The following is a 19,642-nucleotide window of genomic DNA, read 5'->3' as shown; positions in this document are numbered from 1 at the left end:
CGACCCAATTTCACCCCGACCTGGTTCGAATCCGGAGATTTGACCCAAGTCAACACCTTTGGGTCGGGTCGGATTTGACCCGATCCGGATCCGCCGACTGGACTTGACCCGATCGAATATTATATTAGTTTTTAATTAAAAATATTATTTTTAAAAATAATTAAAAAATAAAAAATAAAATATTTTTATATTTTTCTTTTAAAATTAGGAAATAGTTTAGAAATTAGTATTTTTGAATATTGTTCTAAATTATATGAATTATTCAATTAATGATCATGTTTAAATCTAATAATCCTGTAGGGCTTTGCGGTAGTATTTTGCATGTTATTTTTACTACTGTTGTATTATCATTATGCATGTTGTTTTTAATTAGAATATAATTGCATCAATTGTCATTTTTTTAACGTTGTTGCCTTAGTTAGGGTTAGAACCCTAGGCTGCATATCTATCTTGATTGCTAATAACTAATGATTGTACACTCATTTGATCACCTCACATGTTAGGAGATAGGTCCTAAAATCAATCCAAATTGCCTGACAAATATTTTCTGAAATGAATAGGATGAAAGGTACCGAAAAGGCACTAGTCATTCAACTAGTGTAATCAAATTGACAAACTCATTTAATCTTTGGTTCATAGGAGTAGAGTGATTCTCCCATCACCTTAATTGGGTTTTTAATCGGCCCACCCTAAATTGATTAGTGAAGACTCCTAGATAAAAGCCACTTGTAGGTTAAAAACCTAAACCACAAGTCGCGATATGGTATGGGTTTGGGAAAGCCCAAGTGAAGTCTCAAATCTAGACTTAGCGAGTACCAGGCTACGCCACATTTTCCCTCTCCAATGGAAAAATTTGGCGGGTTGTAACAAAGGTTTACTTCATCCTCTTATTTGAGAAAATGAGGGCATTTCAGGCTCTTATTTGGAATTTTCCCATGTTTAAAAGGTATGTTAACTCTTCAAAATAAGTCCAAGCACACTTTTCAATTTTGTGAAAGGTGAAATTCATTCTTGAGGATAGTGATTGCATGCCTAAAAAATTGATGATTTTTATTGTCCTATTAGCAGTTCTTCATACTTCTCAACAGGATCGACCTCCAATTTTTCCAACAAAAGTGCCTTCTATTTTACTATTCAAAGGGGTCATACATTGTGACACCCAAAGTGTTACATAAGTCGAGTGAGCCCTTGTGGTGTTCTTTATACGTAAGATCCATCGTCAAATTGTCACTCTATAGTGCGGTTGCTTCGAGTTTCTTTTAGGGGTTTGACCCACATTAAATGTATCAAGTTATCACAGATGATATAAGAGCAAAAGGTTCTCTGGTAGATGCATCATTTGTTGACAAACTAGGCCCCGACTTGATCCAACATAGGTGGGGGTGGTTGCGCGAGCAACGAGGCTCGGATAAATTGCGGCTCTTAACAAACTTCAAGGATGGCGAATGGGATAAAAATGAAATGGGACACATTCCGAGTAGCATGAGTGTTGTTGGGTGGGATCACTAGGTAGTACAGCCAGTGCAAACGAGGATGTCAGTGGTTTAAATGAGGGAGCTTATACCAACTCGAGTCCCACATCGATTAGTTAAGATTTTGTGATGTTATTCATAAGCAAGATTCACCCTCAAATGATTGCCATCTTGTGTGGTTGCTATGGATACTCCTTTTAAGAGTCACCCATGTAGAATGAGTTAGGTCATTACATATTTTTTTTTTGTCGAATGGTTTCATTGTGTATGCCCTAATCAAAGGATATATAGTTGCTCAAGCATAAAATATTAATCATGGCGACAACATGGGTAAGGAAAAAATTGTCTAAAAAATCCTAAACCTATTATACTACAGCCAATTTAGTCTAAAACTTTTCAATGATGTTAATTTACTCCTAAAACTTTGGGTTAATACCACGAAAAATCCCAAACTGGTACACCCGTGATAAATTTATCCCAAATTAATTTTTTGACCATCAAAAACTCTAAACTGGTACATCTGTGACAAATTTACCCAAAACTAATTTTTTGACTACCAAAAATCCCAAACTGGTACATTTGTGACAAATTTACCCTTCGTTAATTTCTATTAAATTGGATTAATACAAAAAAAATACACAAACTGGTACACCGGTGATAAATGGAGGGTAAAGCCCAAACGTGGTACATCCGTCAACTGTCGCATGTGATTTAACAAAGTAATTTGATAGTAAAATTTAACGGAAGCTAACGGGGGGTAAATTTGTCACAGGTGTATCAATTTGGGGTTTTAAGTGGTTAAAAAATTAGTTTTGGGTAAATTTGTTACAGGTGTACCAGTTTGGGGTTTTTCGTGGTATTAACCCTAAAACTTTTGATAATTTGTCAATGTAGTACTACTTATACCTTTTTAAGATTTGCCAATTTTATCTTAAACCTTTTGACGATTTACCTATTAAGTCTTTTTGGCCAATTTTAGCCAGAAATTACTGAAGTGGACAACGGCCTCCAATGAAAATCCTACGTGGCGTGACCATCACTAACGTGGACAACTTTTACATTTTTTTAATTTCATTGACATGGACAACTTTTTCATTTTTTAAAATTTTTATTTTTTTCCATTTCTTTCATTTCATTTGTGATGGTGCTTAGCCATGGCCGGTGACCGGCCACTGGCAATGGTTTCCCTCAGTGGATCTGACAAGGGCGCAACCTTCGCCCAGGCTGCGACGTTCGAGCCCTTGCCAGAGGCCACAAGGGCTGCCTCGTCGGATATGGCGATGGCAGCCCACACCCAATCCGCGAGGGTCAAGCCCTTGCCAGCGATGCCCTTGCCGGCCCTTGCTTATGGCTAGTTGCTGGCCATGGCCGAGTGCTGGTCACAAGCGAAAGGAAAGGAAGGAAAAAAAGAAAGGAAAATTTAAATAAAATGAAAAATTCCCCACGTCATGTTGACCACGTCATGTAGGATGGTTGGCAATTGGCATCCACGTTAGTGATCCTGGCCGAAAGAATTAAATTGGCAAATTTTCAAAAAGGTTTATAACTAAATTGGTAAATCTTCAAAAAGTTAATGACTAAATTGATACAATTAAAAAGTTTACAATTAAATTGGCAAATTGTCAAAAGGTTTAGGACTAAATTTAGCACAATTAAAATATTTAAGACTGAATTGATCGCCGTATAAAAGATTTAAGACTTTTTGGCCAATTATCTGGGAAATATCGTGTTAACTCTCGAACCCATAGACCCTTCATCTCACAAGAGACTCCATCTCACAGAGTGATGAAGTGATAACAAATGATTACGACTTTGTTATTTCATCATGTATCATACAACACCAATCTGGTGAGTATAAATTATCCATCCACAGACAACTAATGAAAATAAAAATCTATTGCGTATACAAATACAAATTAACAATTTAGATGCATCAACTTATTATCAAGCTAGAAGAAAAAAGATTTCGTATATTCTTTTGATTCTTGACCTTCAATTAATCATCTAGCGTTGGAAGTGTTGACACCTAAATTTTGGTGTATCATTTAGTTGTAATTTGTATAGAAAATTAGGGATTAAATTTTTAACCTCTAAATAAAAATATTTAGGTTGCATAACATATAGTTTAAATTCATTTTAGATTAATTGCATTTTGCATCGGACCGGCGGTGACGAACGAGCTTAAATTTCATCGAACGGGACTCGGCTCGATTGGAATGCAAGGGCCGAGAATTACAAGTCAAAGGGGCTCCGTTGTTTTAATTTGAGCTTAATTCAGCCCATTATCCTTAATTAATTCAGCCCATTTAAATTAAATTAAAATCTAAGCCCAATAGGACTAGAGAGCCAATCTAATTGACCTAGATTAGTGTTATATATACATCATTAGATCAGGATTTTAGGGGCTCTCACAATTTTCAGAACACGATTTTTGAGAGCACGAGAGTCACACGTGAGCGAGAGCAAGAGTAAGAGAGAGAGAGTCGGTCGCGCACGCGCACACGCTCGCCTCACAGTCGCGCCGCCTCGCGACCACACTGCGCGGACCACTCCTGCCGCTGTTCCGCGACGCCGCCATCCCACCGCTGATCGCCGAGCCGCCGCCCATTGCCGCCGGCAGTGAATCGCGACCAGAACTGTGGCCGTGAGTCGCGACCCTCCTCGTCGTGGTCCCTGTTGCCGTGACTAGACACCAATTACTGTGGACTCACCAAACCGCCAGCGACGCGCCTTTCAACTTCACGGTGAAAACCAGCAAATCGACACTTTCCATCGTAGGTCTCGACGTGTCGATATCTTCAGCTTTGGTCCAATCCAATCCCCATTGACCACCGCTTGGAAAAGAAGTCCTTGAACCCCGCAATCGGTGAACTGGAGTTGGAATAAAAATAGCACATCAGTTCACAAAGTGGAATTTCAATTCGTGTTACATAGGAGGAAGACAATTTTGGGCATTAGTGGGTGATCTTTACTCGTTGCTGGATTTTCCGTGGTTGTTTCCTGAGCCCACGTCAGACCAGCTGCTGCCCCACCACAATCTCGACATCCTTCGAAGTTGCTGGTCACCTCGAGTCCCGACGCCAAGCCACTGCTGTCCCAGTGCCTCGTGGCGTCCTTACATTGCCGTGGCCTTATTCTTGTTTTTGCAGATTGACTGGGAGCACCACTGCGCACACCATTGCGCCCGCCGCCACCGAGCGCTACCGTCGTGAATTGCCATCCGCGGCTGAGAGTCACCGCGACCCGAGCTGCTCCTCGCCGTCCACACCGAAGCAACGTCGCCGCCACTGGCCGACGCCGCGTCGCCCGTCGTCCGAGTCCGATCCCGATCCACAATTCGAATTTGGAAGTTATCTGCAAATTAGGTAATTCAACATTATCCGATATTTTCAGAATATTTAATTTCCTAATATGGGTGTTTGAATATTTCGTGAATATCATGTGGATATTTAGATATCTTAGGATAATGTTCGATATATCCGCAATATTTTTAAATATTCAAAATTAGGAAAACTTCCTAATTTAGCAACGTATCTGGACGACTATCCGACCTTATCCCTAAGGTTCGATACGCGGCGATACGGAAAATTATTATCCTATCCATAACCACTTGGGTACGATAATGATTTTTATCCGCTTTCCAAATTTGAATAATCGGCTTTCCGTCGATATCTATAACCCTATAGATATGACCGATAGTTTGATTTTTGTGTCTAATCCAAGTTTGAAACAAATATGGCGGATCGCGTGAACGTTTTGAATGTGGTTGCTATCCTTGTTTATTTAATTGCTTTCCTTTTTCAAATAAACAGAAAATTCAAAAAAATATTAATTAGATTTGAATTAGAGTTTTTGCATGTCTAGGAATCCTAAATGTATCTAGAAGATAGAGTAGTTATTTAATTTAAATTAGGACTTGAGATGATCTATTTCCTAGTTTAAATTAAGTAATATTCTAATCTTAATAGATTATTCAGGTTATTCATTATTTCGAATTTTGACAAAAATCCTAAAAAGAAATCATGCTAGGGTAGATTAAGTCATCATAGTTTGCATGTTAATTTAGGCATTTTTATTATTCCGAATTTAAATTGAGAAAATACCAAAAATAATCATTCGTCTTGTCATTAGAAATAGGCCACGTCGTCGCACGACATATAGTTTGCATGCTAGGTTGCATTAATCGCATGTCATTGCATATAGGCTAGATTTCATTTAAATAAGTGAAAATCCAAAAAAAGAAATTGAGTGAATTGCTTGTTAATTAGAAATCATATTAGGGTGTCAATGTGATTTTCTAGCTAATAATGCAGATGCTTACGTTGCTTCCAGGTAAGTAATTCTTCCAAACTTGTAATTTATTTAATGCTTTCTGGGTGTTAAATTGGTGGTTTGCGCACTCGCATGAACACCTCACATGTTAGTAACTAAGTTGAAATGGATCCAAACTGCCTGCCAAAACATTTTTGAAAAGAAAAGGTACCGAAAGGGCGTTAGACCAGATCTAGCGTAATCAAGTCCCCGGGCTTAGAATCTCTGGTTCGTAGGAATAAAACATATCTCCCTATGTTTTATTTAGGTTTCTAATCAACCTACCATAAATTGATTAGTAGCGCCTCCGAGCATAAAAACTTAAACCCTAAGTTGCGAATTGGTAGGGCTTGGGAGGGCCCGAGTTAGGCTTAGTCTTAACAATCCATTAGCCTGAGAGGAATTTTAGGTCGCGACAGCTTGGCGACTCCGCTGGGGACTTGAGTTAAAACTCTTAGTGGACTTAGGCCAGTTTTTCTTTTCAAAAAATATTTTTGTTTGGCAACGAGGATCCCAGGTACGTCCCTAACATTTTATGTGTTAAATGTTTTTGCAGAATGGGAGGTATAAGGGGAGGCGTGATTGTTAACCCTTGTTTTGCAGGGAGGTGTTTGGATGTATGGTTTATTTTATGCACGAAGCGCTGTTTGATATAACATGTTGTGCATGCCTTGCATTTACACTACACCGCACACACTACCCGCCGGGACCAGGCGGCACAGGTTTAGGATGGTGCGAGACAGCGGACACCCCGACCACACCCGCGTGGTACGGGTCGCCCTCCTTGGTCCCGAAAGTTCTTTCACGGTGTCATTGAGTTCCCACCACGGTTGCACCCTTTGCAACCCGGGTCGGCTCCTTGACTAAGCCGGAGTAAGGGGAACCCCGGCCTAACCACAACCATGACTGGTTTAGCCCGGTAATCCTCGCGTCTCCATTTTGCAAACCAGAGTCTAGATAGAAATCGAACCTCACATTTCATGCGCATGTCTATGTGATTGCCATGGTCCTATCGGGTAAAGTAAGTTTTCTGAACCTTTATTTCTCAATTTATTTATGTTCCGTATTTTCTTTGGTCGGTCCATGACATTAGGTCGGTCGTGAGTCTTGGTCTATACACTATGGGAGGGGCAGACATCCGGATTCTTGATGCTCCTAAGGACGAGCTCCGTGCCTGGTGAAATCTACTCAGTCCGACCAACCGCAAGCTAGTTGAGGGCCACATCGGGAGGCTGCTCCCCCTACTGGAGGTCAAAGTCCGTACCGGCCTCGTTCGAGCATTAGCGCACTTCTGGTGTCCCGAGACCTCTACCTTTATATTCGGTAAGCACGAGCTCACCCCGACATTGGAAGAATATAGCGTGCTCATTGGAAAACCATTGGAGTCGGAGTTAGTCACACCACCTTTGGGAATTGATTCTACTTTAATGTTGGCTGAATTTTTGAATGTTGGAAAAGATGAATTGGGAAAAGTTTTAAAAGCAAATCGCGGCATATGTCCTTTTTCATTCCTGAGTCAGTGTTTTGAAAAAGACACATCTTTTCAAAAGGGCAAAATCTTTTTGTTAGCATTTTTCGGGTTCGTGATTTTTCCTCACTGTAAGAATGCATGTAGTCCATCAATCGCATGGTTGGTCCAACAAGTCTGTCTTGAAAAGAATTTTGGCAACACCATTTTAGCCGAGACTTTCATTTCACTCACTAAATTTAAGCAACATGTTGACAAAACGTTTCATGCCCCCCTCGAACTTTTGCAAATTTGGTTTTTGTCTCACATAAAAAGATGTGACGATTTACTCACAATATCCGAGCTTAGTGATTCTAGCCATCCCATTTTAAGCTATAAAGAAAAACAAGGAAATGCACCTGATTATCATTATTCCGAATGGATCATTTTCATGAAAAACGCTAAACCCCAAGGTTTCCATTGGCATGCTAATTGGTTCAAGGTCGAGGAAGCTCGGCTTACGTGTAATGGTGTTGGACCGGTGCCACTTTTGGGCTTCATTGGCGCAATCGAGTACTACCCTGCCAGAGTGTCCCGACAGTACCAAATTCTCCAGGGACTCCCTCCGGCGTTACAACCGAAACTCCTTCGGGTCGACTTCACCGATGATGATAAAGACCACGAAGGGACCGTAGCTCAGCTCAATAAGATGTGGAAGAAGTGCCGTGTGTTAAAGATAGCTCGGCCCGAAGGAGAACTAAAGGGAGAGCAGAAGTCCTATTTCGCGACGACCCAGTACATTTGACGGCACAGAATCCCGCAGGATTTGCTCCCGAAGATACCCAAGGTGCCTCTCAAGTCCACCAATCGCTCAGAGAACAATCGCCTCAAAAGGAAGGCCGAAGAAGCTGAAGAAAAGGCATCCAAGATAGCTCGAGCTTATGAGCAATTGAAGAAGGAAGTCGCCTCCCATATGTCTATAGATCAAGCTAAATAATAAGCTCGAAGTTCTTTTCTCATTTCAGTTTCAGTTTTTAAATTTGTTTAGGAATTAAGTCATTTGCCTTTATATTCAGTTCAATTTTAAGTCATTAATTGGTGTAAAAATTTTCACCATTTCAATAAAGGGGTCTTTTTAATTCAAAGCGGTTAGACCAATGTCATGGATCGGCGTATGATTTTGCTTGACACTTATGTATGCCTGTTTCGTTCCGAAATTAGGTAACTACGGACCGATCACGATCGCCCATTCGTACACGGTCGAGAGCCAGAATGGCCGATCAAACCGACTTGCAAGAGCGTGTTGTTGGTATGGAAGACCAGATGAAGCAACTTGTCATCGCGATGCAACAAATGTCCGCTGAGATCAAAGCTCTTCGGTCGATCCCTGTTCCGGCATCCCTCGAAACATTAGTCCCAAAACAGAAAGTTAGAAAAAGTGTCGATGTTCACGGAGATGACGAGATTCCTGATTTAGAAGATGACCCCGTCCAGATTATCGTCAACAAAGACAAACCTGACGAACGAGTCAACAAGCTTGAAGAAAGAGTGAAGCAGCTGGAAGGTTCGCAGGATTCACCTTCGATCGATCTGTCCCTGTACTCACAGATCAAAATCCCAAAGAAGTTCAAAATGCCAGATTTTGACAAGTACAATGGCACCACATGTCCAAAAGCCCACCTGCAGCTCTATCACGTACGAGATGACTTCGTATGTTGACAACGAACTCCTGATGATCCATGCCTTTCAAGCAAGTTTGACGGGTCCTGCTTTGAACTGGTATCTCATGAAGAAGATAAATGGCCTCAAAACTTGGAAAGAAGCCAGTGAAGCATTCTTAAAGCAGTACAGATTCATAACGGACATCATTCCTACCCGTGATGATCTCGAACGTGCTCAAATGAAAAAGACTGAGTCCTTTAAAGACTATGCTATCAGATGGAGGAATTTAGCTGCTCAGGTTGTCCCAGAACCCATAGATAGTGAGTTGAAGAGGATGTTCGTAAAAACTCTCCCGTTCGAATACCGTAATCGGATGGTTGCCATTCCGGCTGACAACTTCAACCAACTCATCCCCATAGGCGAACAGATTGAGATAGGGCTGAAAGATGGATGGTTTGTCGAGCCGTCCTCCTCGACCAGAAGATTTGGTGCGAGAAAAGAGAAAGAATCGGCAGCTGAAGTGAATGTGGCTTATAACCAACCGAGCCGGCGGAATACTAACTCCGCCCCAGCAATCCAAGTAGCGGAAGCTCAGCAACAAAACTCGGGTCGTCAACCTTTTCAAAGGAGGAACAACAAGAGGCAATTCACCTCCCTCCCCGGATCGTTGTCTCAAGTATTGGAAGTACTTCAGAAGAAAGGCTTGCTTCCTACTGAGCCAAAGCGGCCCAATCCTGAGCGGTTCTATAACTTCGACCCGTCAAAGAAATGTGATGGGTGAGCTGGGACACTCAACCGATGATTGCTATGTCCTCAAGCACCGAATCCAGAACCTCCTGGACACGAGGGCTTTCTCATTCCAACCCGCTAAGCCGAATGTTCAGAATAACCCACTCCCCGATCACGCGGGCAATGTGAATGCCATTTTTAGCTTCGATGCTGGTCGAATTAAGAACGTCAAGGTGTATACTACGGACGTCTATGGCGAGTTGGTGAAAGCCGGTTATTACCCGAGTAACGAGACCCTTCCCCTGGCTGTCATGAGAGAAAGAATCTCAAGGATGGTAGAAGCTGGGATGATTGTTTATGCTGACCACACTGGCATTGTTTCCACTATTTCTGAAGTGGTTATTAATTGGGAAGAAGAGTTTGCTACATTGAACACCGGGAAGGACAACTTCGACCATTTGCTTGAAGACATGCCTCCGCTCGAAGACGCGTTCGATGATGAAGAGATCGTAGTAAGCACGCCTACAGCTGATGAAGGGATAGTGATCGAGATACCTCAACCACATGAGTACAGTGATAATAAGGCGGTCCTTTGGTCTTACAGCCTCGATGTCGACTTGGTTACCAGATCTGGGCGTACCTATAGCTAAGCTAATGCCCAACCTGCAAAACCTGTTACTGATGAAGAAGCCAAAGAGTTTCTAGCTGTGATTAAGGCTAGCGAATACAACATAGTTGAACAATTGCGCAAGATGCCCGCGCAAATCTCTCTCCTTGAACTACTCCAGACATCTGTCAAGCATCAGAAGGCCCTAATGAAGGTGTTAAGTGAAGTCCACGTGCCAGAAACGATCGATCATGATAAATTGAAGGAATTTGTCGGTTCTATACTCCTCAAGGACCTCATAGCCTTTTCAGATGAAGAGTTTCCTCTGGAAGGGAGGGGGCATACCAAGGCACTTTACATTTCTGTCAAATACAAGCCCTCACATGTAGCCCGGGTACTCATCGACAACGGATCAGCCTTGAACATCTGTCCTTTGGCGACTTTACACCGCCTCAAGATAGATTCTTCTAGGATAAATTCTGTGAAGACCTCCGTGCGAGCTTTTGACGGAACGAAAAAAGAAGTGATGGGAGAAATCCACCTTGACATACAGATAGGACCAACAATGTTCAACATCCTATTTCAAGTTATGGACATTCCCACTGCATTCAATTTTCTGTTGGGTCGTCCATGGATTCATACTGCCGGAGCTGTGCCATCCAGTCTGCATTAGAAGGTGAAGTTTGTTGTGGAGAGAAAGTTAGTCACAGTCCACGGTGAAGAGGAGCACCCAATTTACCACGCAACGGCTATCCCCTATGTTGAGCCGGATTGCAAAATAGAATCAAGCTATCAGTTGCTCGAGCTCGTGTCAACCATACATGCATCGAGAGGATCATCACCGCCCATTCCTGAGGTGTCAAATGCTGCAGTCATGGTTGGAAGAGTAATGGTGTCCCATGGCTTTATTCCGGGTGAAGGCCTTGGTAGGAATGGTCAAGGTATCCGCCAGCCGGTGGAAGTCTCTCGAAGGCCTCACACTACTGGGTTGGGATACCAGGGGTCAAGCGGGCCAAATAATGGGGGACGTGGACATGAACGTGGACGCGGCCGAGGTCGAGGTCGAGGAGATGGATATAATAGACAGCGATTCGAAGAAGAGCCGAATGGAATTACCCACAACAATGGAGAGCTTGGGCATGGTAGGTTGCTTCCACATATCCGTACCACATTTCCGGGTCCTGCAAGAATGATGCATGAAGAGAAAGAGGTGATCGACACTTTGGGGCAACCGAGCGGCAAGTTCGATTTTTATGTGAAATACTCGGCGCCCCCGAGCTTCTATGTTAACCCCTGTGACATTGTCCCGGATGGATGGGGAGGTATGGATGATCCAACACCTCTAATGACAGAAGATTCTGATGATGCAATGGATGGAATCACTGCCCTGTTTGATGATTTCTTCGTGGGAGCTATCGAGGAAGGACCGTTAGAGGGAATGGGCACAGGCCCACAAGAGTAAAACTTTTACTTTTTCGCACACTCCCCTGCGTGGGAATTTCTACTGCTTTTTAGGACTTGCCCCGTTTCGGGCGCTGCTTTCCATTTTCATTTCTAGGATTTGATTGTTACAATTTCCATTCGATAAATGTAATTCCTTTGGTGATAATCAATGAAATTACAAATTATTTTCATTTTTAAGGGCATGTTGAGGTACATCAAACCAGCCCGGTGATGATATCCAACCAATAAGAGAAAAATATAGTCCAAGGAGAATTCTGAGGCCTGGGCTTCTTCATGTTCCCTCGCGTTAAAACTTTTTTGAAAAGAATTTCGAAAAAAAAGTCACAAAAAAAATCAAAAGAAATAAAAATACACTGTTTAGCCCTGTTTATCGTTCTGAACCCCCTACTTTATGTTTCAGGGGCAATCTTGTGACACGTGAGGGTATGGGAACGGTCCAATTTGATGAATTACATGCAGGCGAGCTTGATCCCAATGACACCGACGAACTCGACGATTCCTCAGATATTCAGCGCGATCTAGAGAGGCATGAAAGGCCCAAAGTCCTCACATCAGACCAAACTATCACTATTAACTCCGAGTGATTCCGGAGAACCCGAGAAAAGTGCGAGAGAGGGCAAATCCCCCGAGAGTGAGACGAAACGCCCGATCCAGTTGCCGCATGAGTAGGTAAGTCTTTCAACCAAAAAGTGCGTCAAAGACACTTCGAGGTAAATGATCTAGTTCTAAGGAAGATACTGCCAGTTTTTCCTGTTCCTGGGGGCAAATTCGCCCCAAACTACATCGGTCCATACGTGGTTAAAAAGGTGCTCCCCGGGAGTGCCCTGATTCTCGCAGAAATGGACGGTCATGAGTTTTCCACGCCTGTTAATTCTGATGCTGTGAAGATGTATTATCCCTGATAAGATCTAACATTTTTGCGGCAAAAGTTTTCAAGTGTTTGGTTTTATAATTTGAGTCACAAACATTTCACTTATGAATAAATGGTTTCAATCAATTTCAAGTTAAGATGTGTGCATTGGCTTTAAATTCTGCGTGGTTATTTTGTCGGTCTGCATCATCGACTTCAAAAGGGGAATCTATTTGGACAATCTGATAACTCATGTGGAATGAATTGAATGTGTTGAATGAGGTACATCAGGATGATGAAAGGCAAGTCCTATCCTATACACAGTCCCATGCACTAATCCCCAGTGAGTTGAGTGGAAAAATTCCATGTCTGCAAGGTAAAGGGTTCTCTCGCGAAAGGTACGGCGACCAAAACGTCAAGAGGCATTTCATTTCTCTATCCTAAACAATACAGGTTATCCATTGTTTCGCCACTTTGAGCCCAAACACTTGGTGAAGTTCTTTCAAATTACCCCTGTTAAGAACCACCCCAAATCGGGGCAAACTGGAGGTAAGCTGACATCGCGAGGTGAGAAAAATGGATAGAAATTTTTTTGCTCACACTTGCATCAATCTTCAAGTGTTGCTATTGCAAATGAACTCAAACATTAATTCAAGTGCCTTAGGATGATGAAGAGCGGTTCTTTCTCTATCCTACACACTTTATCCATTGCTTAGCCCACTTGAGCCTGCAATTTCATTTCATAAAAACCCAGTTGGTGATCATCCCCCACACTGGGGCAAGACAAAAGTCATCACTGTCCACGCAGCATATTCGGAGTGCCGATAGAAGACGAAGACCCTGAAAGTCCAAATGTTAATCATTCGGTCAAAACAAGCCAAAGGGTGGTTGGCCAATATATGCATTGTAGACAGTGTGTGTCAAAAGTCAAAAATGAAAAAAAAAATAGGGGGCATGAAAAAGCAGTGTGCCTGGTAAAAGCAGGCCAATGCCCATAAAAAAAAAGGAAAAGAAGAAGAAGAGAAAAAAAAATGAGAGAACTTCGGAGTAGAAAATGTTAAGATGTGTCAAAGTCATCCACAGTCTTAAGGAGTCAAGTGATAAGCTCTCGAGGCCAATGGAGCATCTACCGAGAAGACAATCCCTGGCGGAAAAGAGGACCGGTGATAATGCCGAGATGATCACCAACTCTCACCCCAATTATACACATTTTGAGCCTAATGATCCATTCATTTCTCAACTCATGAGCCTAGCCTACGTTACGTCCCTTGTAAAGTCTCTTCAGATTATGGCACTTGAATTAATGTAGGATTCAGATGTTTATAAGCTTAGCTCGAAGAAGTGCGAGCAAGTCCATTTCTATCTCGTTTTGCAGGGTTCTTGACTTGTAAACCCGGAGACGATTGCGGAGTATTGTTCTTTCAATAGCCTTGACTCAAAGAGTCCCCTTTTGCTAAGCCATTGACTAAGCCCATGTTACGGTCCTGACAAAGACCTCTCAGATTGGTAAGGTCGTACCGCTTGCGAGAATACTCGGACCCTTGTCCACATGATGAAGGTGAGATGGAGTGACTCTCATAAATCAGCCTTTTTCAATGAGAATGAGAGAAAGCCCTTTTAGATCGGAAGTCCATCATTCGGCATTTTCAAGACACCCACTAGTAAGTTCGGATTGTCTTGTCATGATTGTTCCCCAGCGGAGTTTGTAATACTGATTTGACAAAACCATCGTGCATGAAAATCAGTTGAAAATCATAGTGCGTGTGTATATGTGTTCTTGACAGTGTGCGAATGCATATTACATGTTACTTAAATCTGTGTCTAACAGGAGACACACCTTCAGAGTTGGAGATATCGCTAGGTAAGTATATCTCTATCCCTAGGATGTCTATGACTATCTAGGTGTCCCTAACCTGTTCGAGCAATCGTCAGGACCCACATTTGATCATTTTTGCGATCTCTAGATGCCTTTGATGATGTTTAGGTGTCTATTGATCAAACCTTTTCAGGTACCTCTGATGATATCCAGGTACTTTGTCAAGGAACCCTTGAACACTTGGGCTAGCCCCTTTGTTCACCAAATCACAGATTTTCATACAATCTCGAGAAGATTCCCCCGTTACTCACCTATGAGCAGGTATAGGTGAGGCGGCCAAATCTTTGCATATGAGCAAGTATATGTAAAGGTCGGAATTCTCCCCAAATCTCAGGTATTCCCCCGCTACTCGCCTATGAGCAGGTATAGGTGAAGTGGCCAAATCTTTGCATATGAGCAGGTATATGTAAAGGTCGGAATATTCTTTCAACCCCAGGTGTTCCCCCGCTACTCGCTTATGAGCAGGTATAAGTGAGGCGGCCAAATCTTTGCATATGAGCAGGTATATGTAAAGGTCAGAATATCCTCTTGACTTCAAAAGTTCTCCCCGCAATTTACTTATGAGCAGGTATAAGTGAAGCGGCCAAATCTTTGCAAACACCTATGGAGATGTATAGGTAGTTGGTAAAGATCGAAACTGTTCTCACAAATCCAGATGATGATTGGATACGTCGAGTTTTCTTCGTGTGTTTTGACTTAACTGCAGATCACCGAAGTTCATCAACGTATATCAGGCAATACCTATGAAAATGAGCCCAGACATTTGCCAAACAACATACAAAGTCCGAGTCGTGCCTCGAATTGCGCTATCTCATTCCTGTCAGGTAAGTAATTCCAGGTATGTTTTCCACTCATGTTAGCATACATCATTTCTTAATGCATTTTAAAATGGGACTCATAATCCCGACAAAAACAACATTCATTGCATTTGCATGGTTGAAATTTAGGTATCATTTAGTCTTTGAATGCAACCTCTACGAGCTCACCTTCAAAGAGGGGCAGCTGTTGACACCTAAATTTTGGTGTATCATTTAGTCGTAATTTGTATAGAAAATTAGGGATTAAATTTTTAACCTCTAAATAAAAATATTTAGGTTGCATAACATATAGTTTTAATTCATTTTAGATTAATTGCATTTTGTATCGGACCGGCGGTGACGAACGAGCTTAAATTTCATCGAATGGGACTCGGCTCGCTTGGAATGCAAGGGCCGAGAATTACAAGTCAAACGGGCTTCGTTGTTTTAATTTGAGCTTAATTCAGCCCATTATCCTTAATTAATTCAGCCCATTTAAATTAAATTAAAATCTAAGCCAAAGCCTAAGCCCATTAGGACTAGAGAGCCAATCTAATTGACCTAGATTAGTGTTATATATACATCATTAGGTCAGGATTTTAGGGGCTCTCACAATTTTCAGAACACGATTTTTGAGAGCACGAGAGTCACACGTGAGCGAGAGCAAGAGTAAGAGAGAGAGAGTCGGTCGCGCATGCGCACACGCTCGCCTCACAGTCGCGCCGCCTCGCGACCACACTGCGCGGACCACTCCTGCCGCTGTTCCGCGACGCCGCCATCCCACCGCTGATCGCCGAGCCGCCGCCCATTGCCGCCGGCAGTGAATCGCGACCAGAACTGTGGCCGTGAGTCGCGACCCTCCTCGTCGTGGTCCCTGTTGCCGTGACTAGACACCAATTACTGTGGACTCAGCAAACCGCCAACGACGCGCCTTTCAACTTCACGGTGAAAACCAGCAAATCACCACTTTCCATCGTAGGTCTCGACGTGTCGATATCTTCAGCTTTGGTCCAATCCAATCCCCATTGACCACCGCTTGGAAAAGAAGTCCTTGAACCCCGCAATCGGTGAACTGGAGTTGGAATAAAAATAGCACATCAGTTCACAAAGTGGAATTTCAATTCGTGTTACACAGGAGGAAGACAATTTTGGGCATTAGTGGGTGATCTTTACTCGTTGCTGGATTTTCCGTGGTTGTTTCCTGAGCCCACGTCGGACCAGCTGCTGCCCCACCACAATCCCGACATCCTTTGAAGTTGCTGGTCACCTCGAGTCCCGACGCCAAGCCACTGCTGTCCCAGTGCCTCGTGGCGTCCTTACATTGCCATGGCCTTATTCTTGTTTTTGCAGATTGATTGGGAGCACCACCGCGCACACCATTGCGCCCGCCGCCGACCGAGCGCTACCGTCGTGAATTGCCATCCGCGGCTGAGAGTCACCGCGAGCCAAGCTGCTCCTCGCCGTCCACACCGAAGCAACGTCGCCGCCACTGGCCGACGCCGCGTCGCCCGTCGTCCGAGTCCGATCCCGATCCACAATTCGAATTTGGAAGTTATCTGCAAATTAGGTAATTCAACATTATCCGATATTTTCAGAATATTTAATTTCCTAATATGGGTGTTTGAATATTTCGTGAATATCATGTGGATATTTAGATATCTTAGGATAATGTTCGATATATCCGCAATATTTTTAAATATTTAGATATCTGGACGACTATCCGACCTTATCCCTAAGGTTCGATACGCGGCGATACGGAAAATTATTATCCTATCCATAACCACTTGGGTACGATAATGATTTTTATCCGCTTTCCAAATTTGAATAATCGGCTTTCCGTCGATATCTATAACCCTATAGATATGACCGATAGTTTGATTTTTGTGCCTAATCCGAGTTTGAAACAAATATGGCGGATCGCGTGGACGTTTTGAATGTGGTTGCTATCCTTGTTTATTTAATTGCTTTCCTTTTTCAAATAAACAGAAAATTCAAAAAAATATTAATTAGATTTGAATTAGAGTTTTTGCATGTCTAGGAATCCTAAATGTATCTAGAAGATAGAGTAGTTATTTAATTTAAATTAGGACTTGAGATGATCTATTTCCTAGTTTAAATTAAGTAATATTCTAATCTTAATAGATTATTCAGGTTATTCATTATTTCGAATTTTGACAAAAATCCTAAAAAGAAATCATGCTAGGGTAGATTAAGTCATCATAGTTTGCATGTTAATTTAGGCATTTTTATTATTCCGAATTTAAATTGAGAAAATACCAAAAATAATCATTCGTCTTGTCATTAGAAATAGGTCACGTCGTCGCACGACATATAGTTTGCATGCTAGGTTGCATTAATCGCATGTCATTTTCGCATGTCATTGCATATAGGCTAGATTTCATTTAAATAAGTGAAAATCCAAAAAAAGAAATTGAGTGAATTGCTTGTTAATTAGAAATCATATTAGGGTGTCAATGTGATTTTCTAGCTAATAATGCAGATGCTTACGTTGCTTCCAGGTAAGTAATTCTTCCAAACTTGTAATTTATTTAATGCTTTCTGGGTGTTAAATTGGTGGTTTACGCACTCGCATGAACACCTCACATGTTAGTAACTAAGTTGAAATGGATCCAAACTGCCTGCCAAAACATTTTTGAAAAGAAAAGGTACCGAAAGGGCGTTAGACCAGATCTAGCGTAATCAAGTCCCCGGGCTTAGAATCTCTGGTTCGTAGGAATAAAACATATCTCCCTATGCTTTATTTAGGTTTCTAATCAACCTACCATAAATTGATTAGTGGCGACTCCGAGCATAAAAACTTAAACCCTAAGTTGCGAATTGGTAGGGCTTGGGAGGGCCCGAGTTAGGCTTAGTCTTAACAATCCATTAGCCTGAGAGGAATTTTAGGTCGCGACAGGAAGCTACACCAAATCGGAACACTGGAGCCGGGTATGCATTCGGTGGAGACGCCGTGCAGCCCACGAATTTCTTGTGGCTAATGCAAGGCAGCCCGCCTCCCTTGGAAGTGTAGGCACGCCCGTTCCCCGGAGGCCGGCCTGAGCCCTTTTGCAGAGATTGCAAAAATATGTTACCTTCCTTGATATAATGTAACGTTTCTTCTTCCTTGTCTTCGGATTCGTCGTCTAACACTCTCGAGGCCTCGTGGAATTGCACGTTCACCAACAAAAGAAGGGCCATGGCTAGTGCAACTACACGTAGGAACTTCGTCTCTCTCTCTCTCGGTGAAACGAAAAGCTTAGGGTTGGTTTGTATGATTAGGAACTTTGATGCTTTGGGAGGAAGGGATATTGGGGTGTTTATTTTGCTCCCAGTCCAACTTTTGCGTGACTTCAATCTGTCACTTTTTCGACCAAAACAAAAAAGTCTGTCACTTTGACAGACGTGTTTTGACCCTTGAATGTCGTACATGAGATAGGAAATTTTGAGGTAATTCTATGTGAGAGAAAGAGAGAGGTGCCGCTTGGAAAAATTCTTGCAATGCTTATGAATATATAGAATCTCGATATCGAATTTGATTGTAATTTTTTTTTTGGTAAGGTAAGATGTATATATACTTTTTAACGCACCAATTACAATGAAGGGAAGTCGTACTCAAAAACCTTGTACCCGAGGGAACAAGGAACGTGTTCCAACGGGTACGAATTTGAATGTAATTTCGTTAGTGATAAATTGAATTTTCCTTTTCTTGATTGTTGTCGATGATACATAATTATAATTTCGACACTGGACTAACAAATAGACGAATACGTTCATGATGTGCAAAATATACATATATGTCCAGTCTTGTATAATTTCTCGTGGACCGTGGTCTTTTGATCAATGACGTATGTAAACTATTAGGTTTGAATGAAATGAAAGATATACTGTTTGCTAGGAAAATATAATAGATATCCGCATACGTGACGAAGGAGACTGAAACGGTCAAAGAGGAAGAAAGAGAGAGAGAGGTTTGAACGTGATGCAATAAAAGTTTTTTCTATACATCCCCATTCATGAGCATAGAAGAGCAAAATTCATTTTTGGGGAAACTTCCGACAGCTCAGGTACGTCGGTTGCCACAAAGATGATCTTTTGAATATTCAAAGCATATGACGTGGCTCTTGCAAAGTGATATATTTCATTGGACTCTTCGGAAAGGATTGCATTCTAACCTTCTCGGAAGATATTACTCACGTCGTGTGAAACCTTGTCTCGTCAGTATGAACTTTGGCTATGATCTCATCTTGGAAAAATTCATCAACATTTCTTGATTTAGGACCAAAAAGTTTGGTAGCCTTAGTGTAAAATTGGTGGGACGAATGGTAATTGTTATAAAATCTTAAACTATCGTACCAAAGATATGGTTCAATATTTAAATATTATAACACTCCCCAAGATAGACTTTGGCCTAAGACTGAGGGGCATGG

General features: G+C 42.1%; 1 protein-coding gene across 1 annotated transcript in view; it reads left to right on the top strand.

Moving 5' to 3' along the window:
* The first annotated feature begins 2,626 nt into the window (after positions 1-2,626).
* LOC115677549 (uncharacterized) overlaps positions 2,627-19,642 on the top strand; it is a 35,634-nt gene continuing 18,618 nt past the window's right edge. Inside the window, exon 1 of the mRNA XM_056303989.1 lies at positions 2,627-2,822. Coding sequence (XP_056159964.1) covers positions 2,627-2,822 — 196 coding nt within the window. The remainder of the gene's footprint in view (positions 2,823-19,642) is intronic.

The sequence above is a fragment of the Syzygium oleosum genome, unplaced genomic scaffold (assembly GCF_021117445.2).
Source record: "Syzygium oleosum isolate NSW1041296 unplaced genomic scaffold, Sole_v2.1 Sole_v2.30, whole genome shotgun sequence".
Lineage (NCBI taxonomy): Eukaryota > Viridiplantae > Streptophyta > Magnoliopsida > Myrtales > Myrtaceae > Syzygium > Syzygium oleosum.
This window is presented reverse-complemented; position numbering and strand designations above follow the sequence as displayed.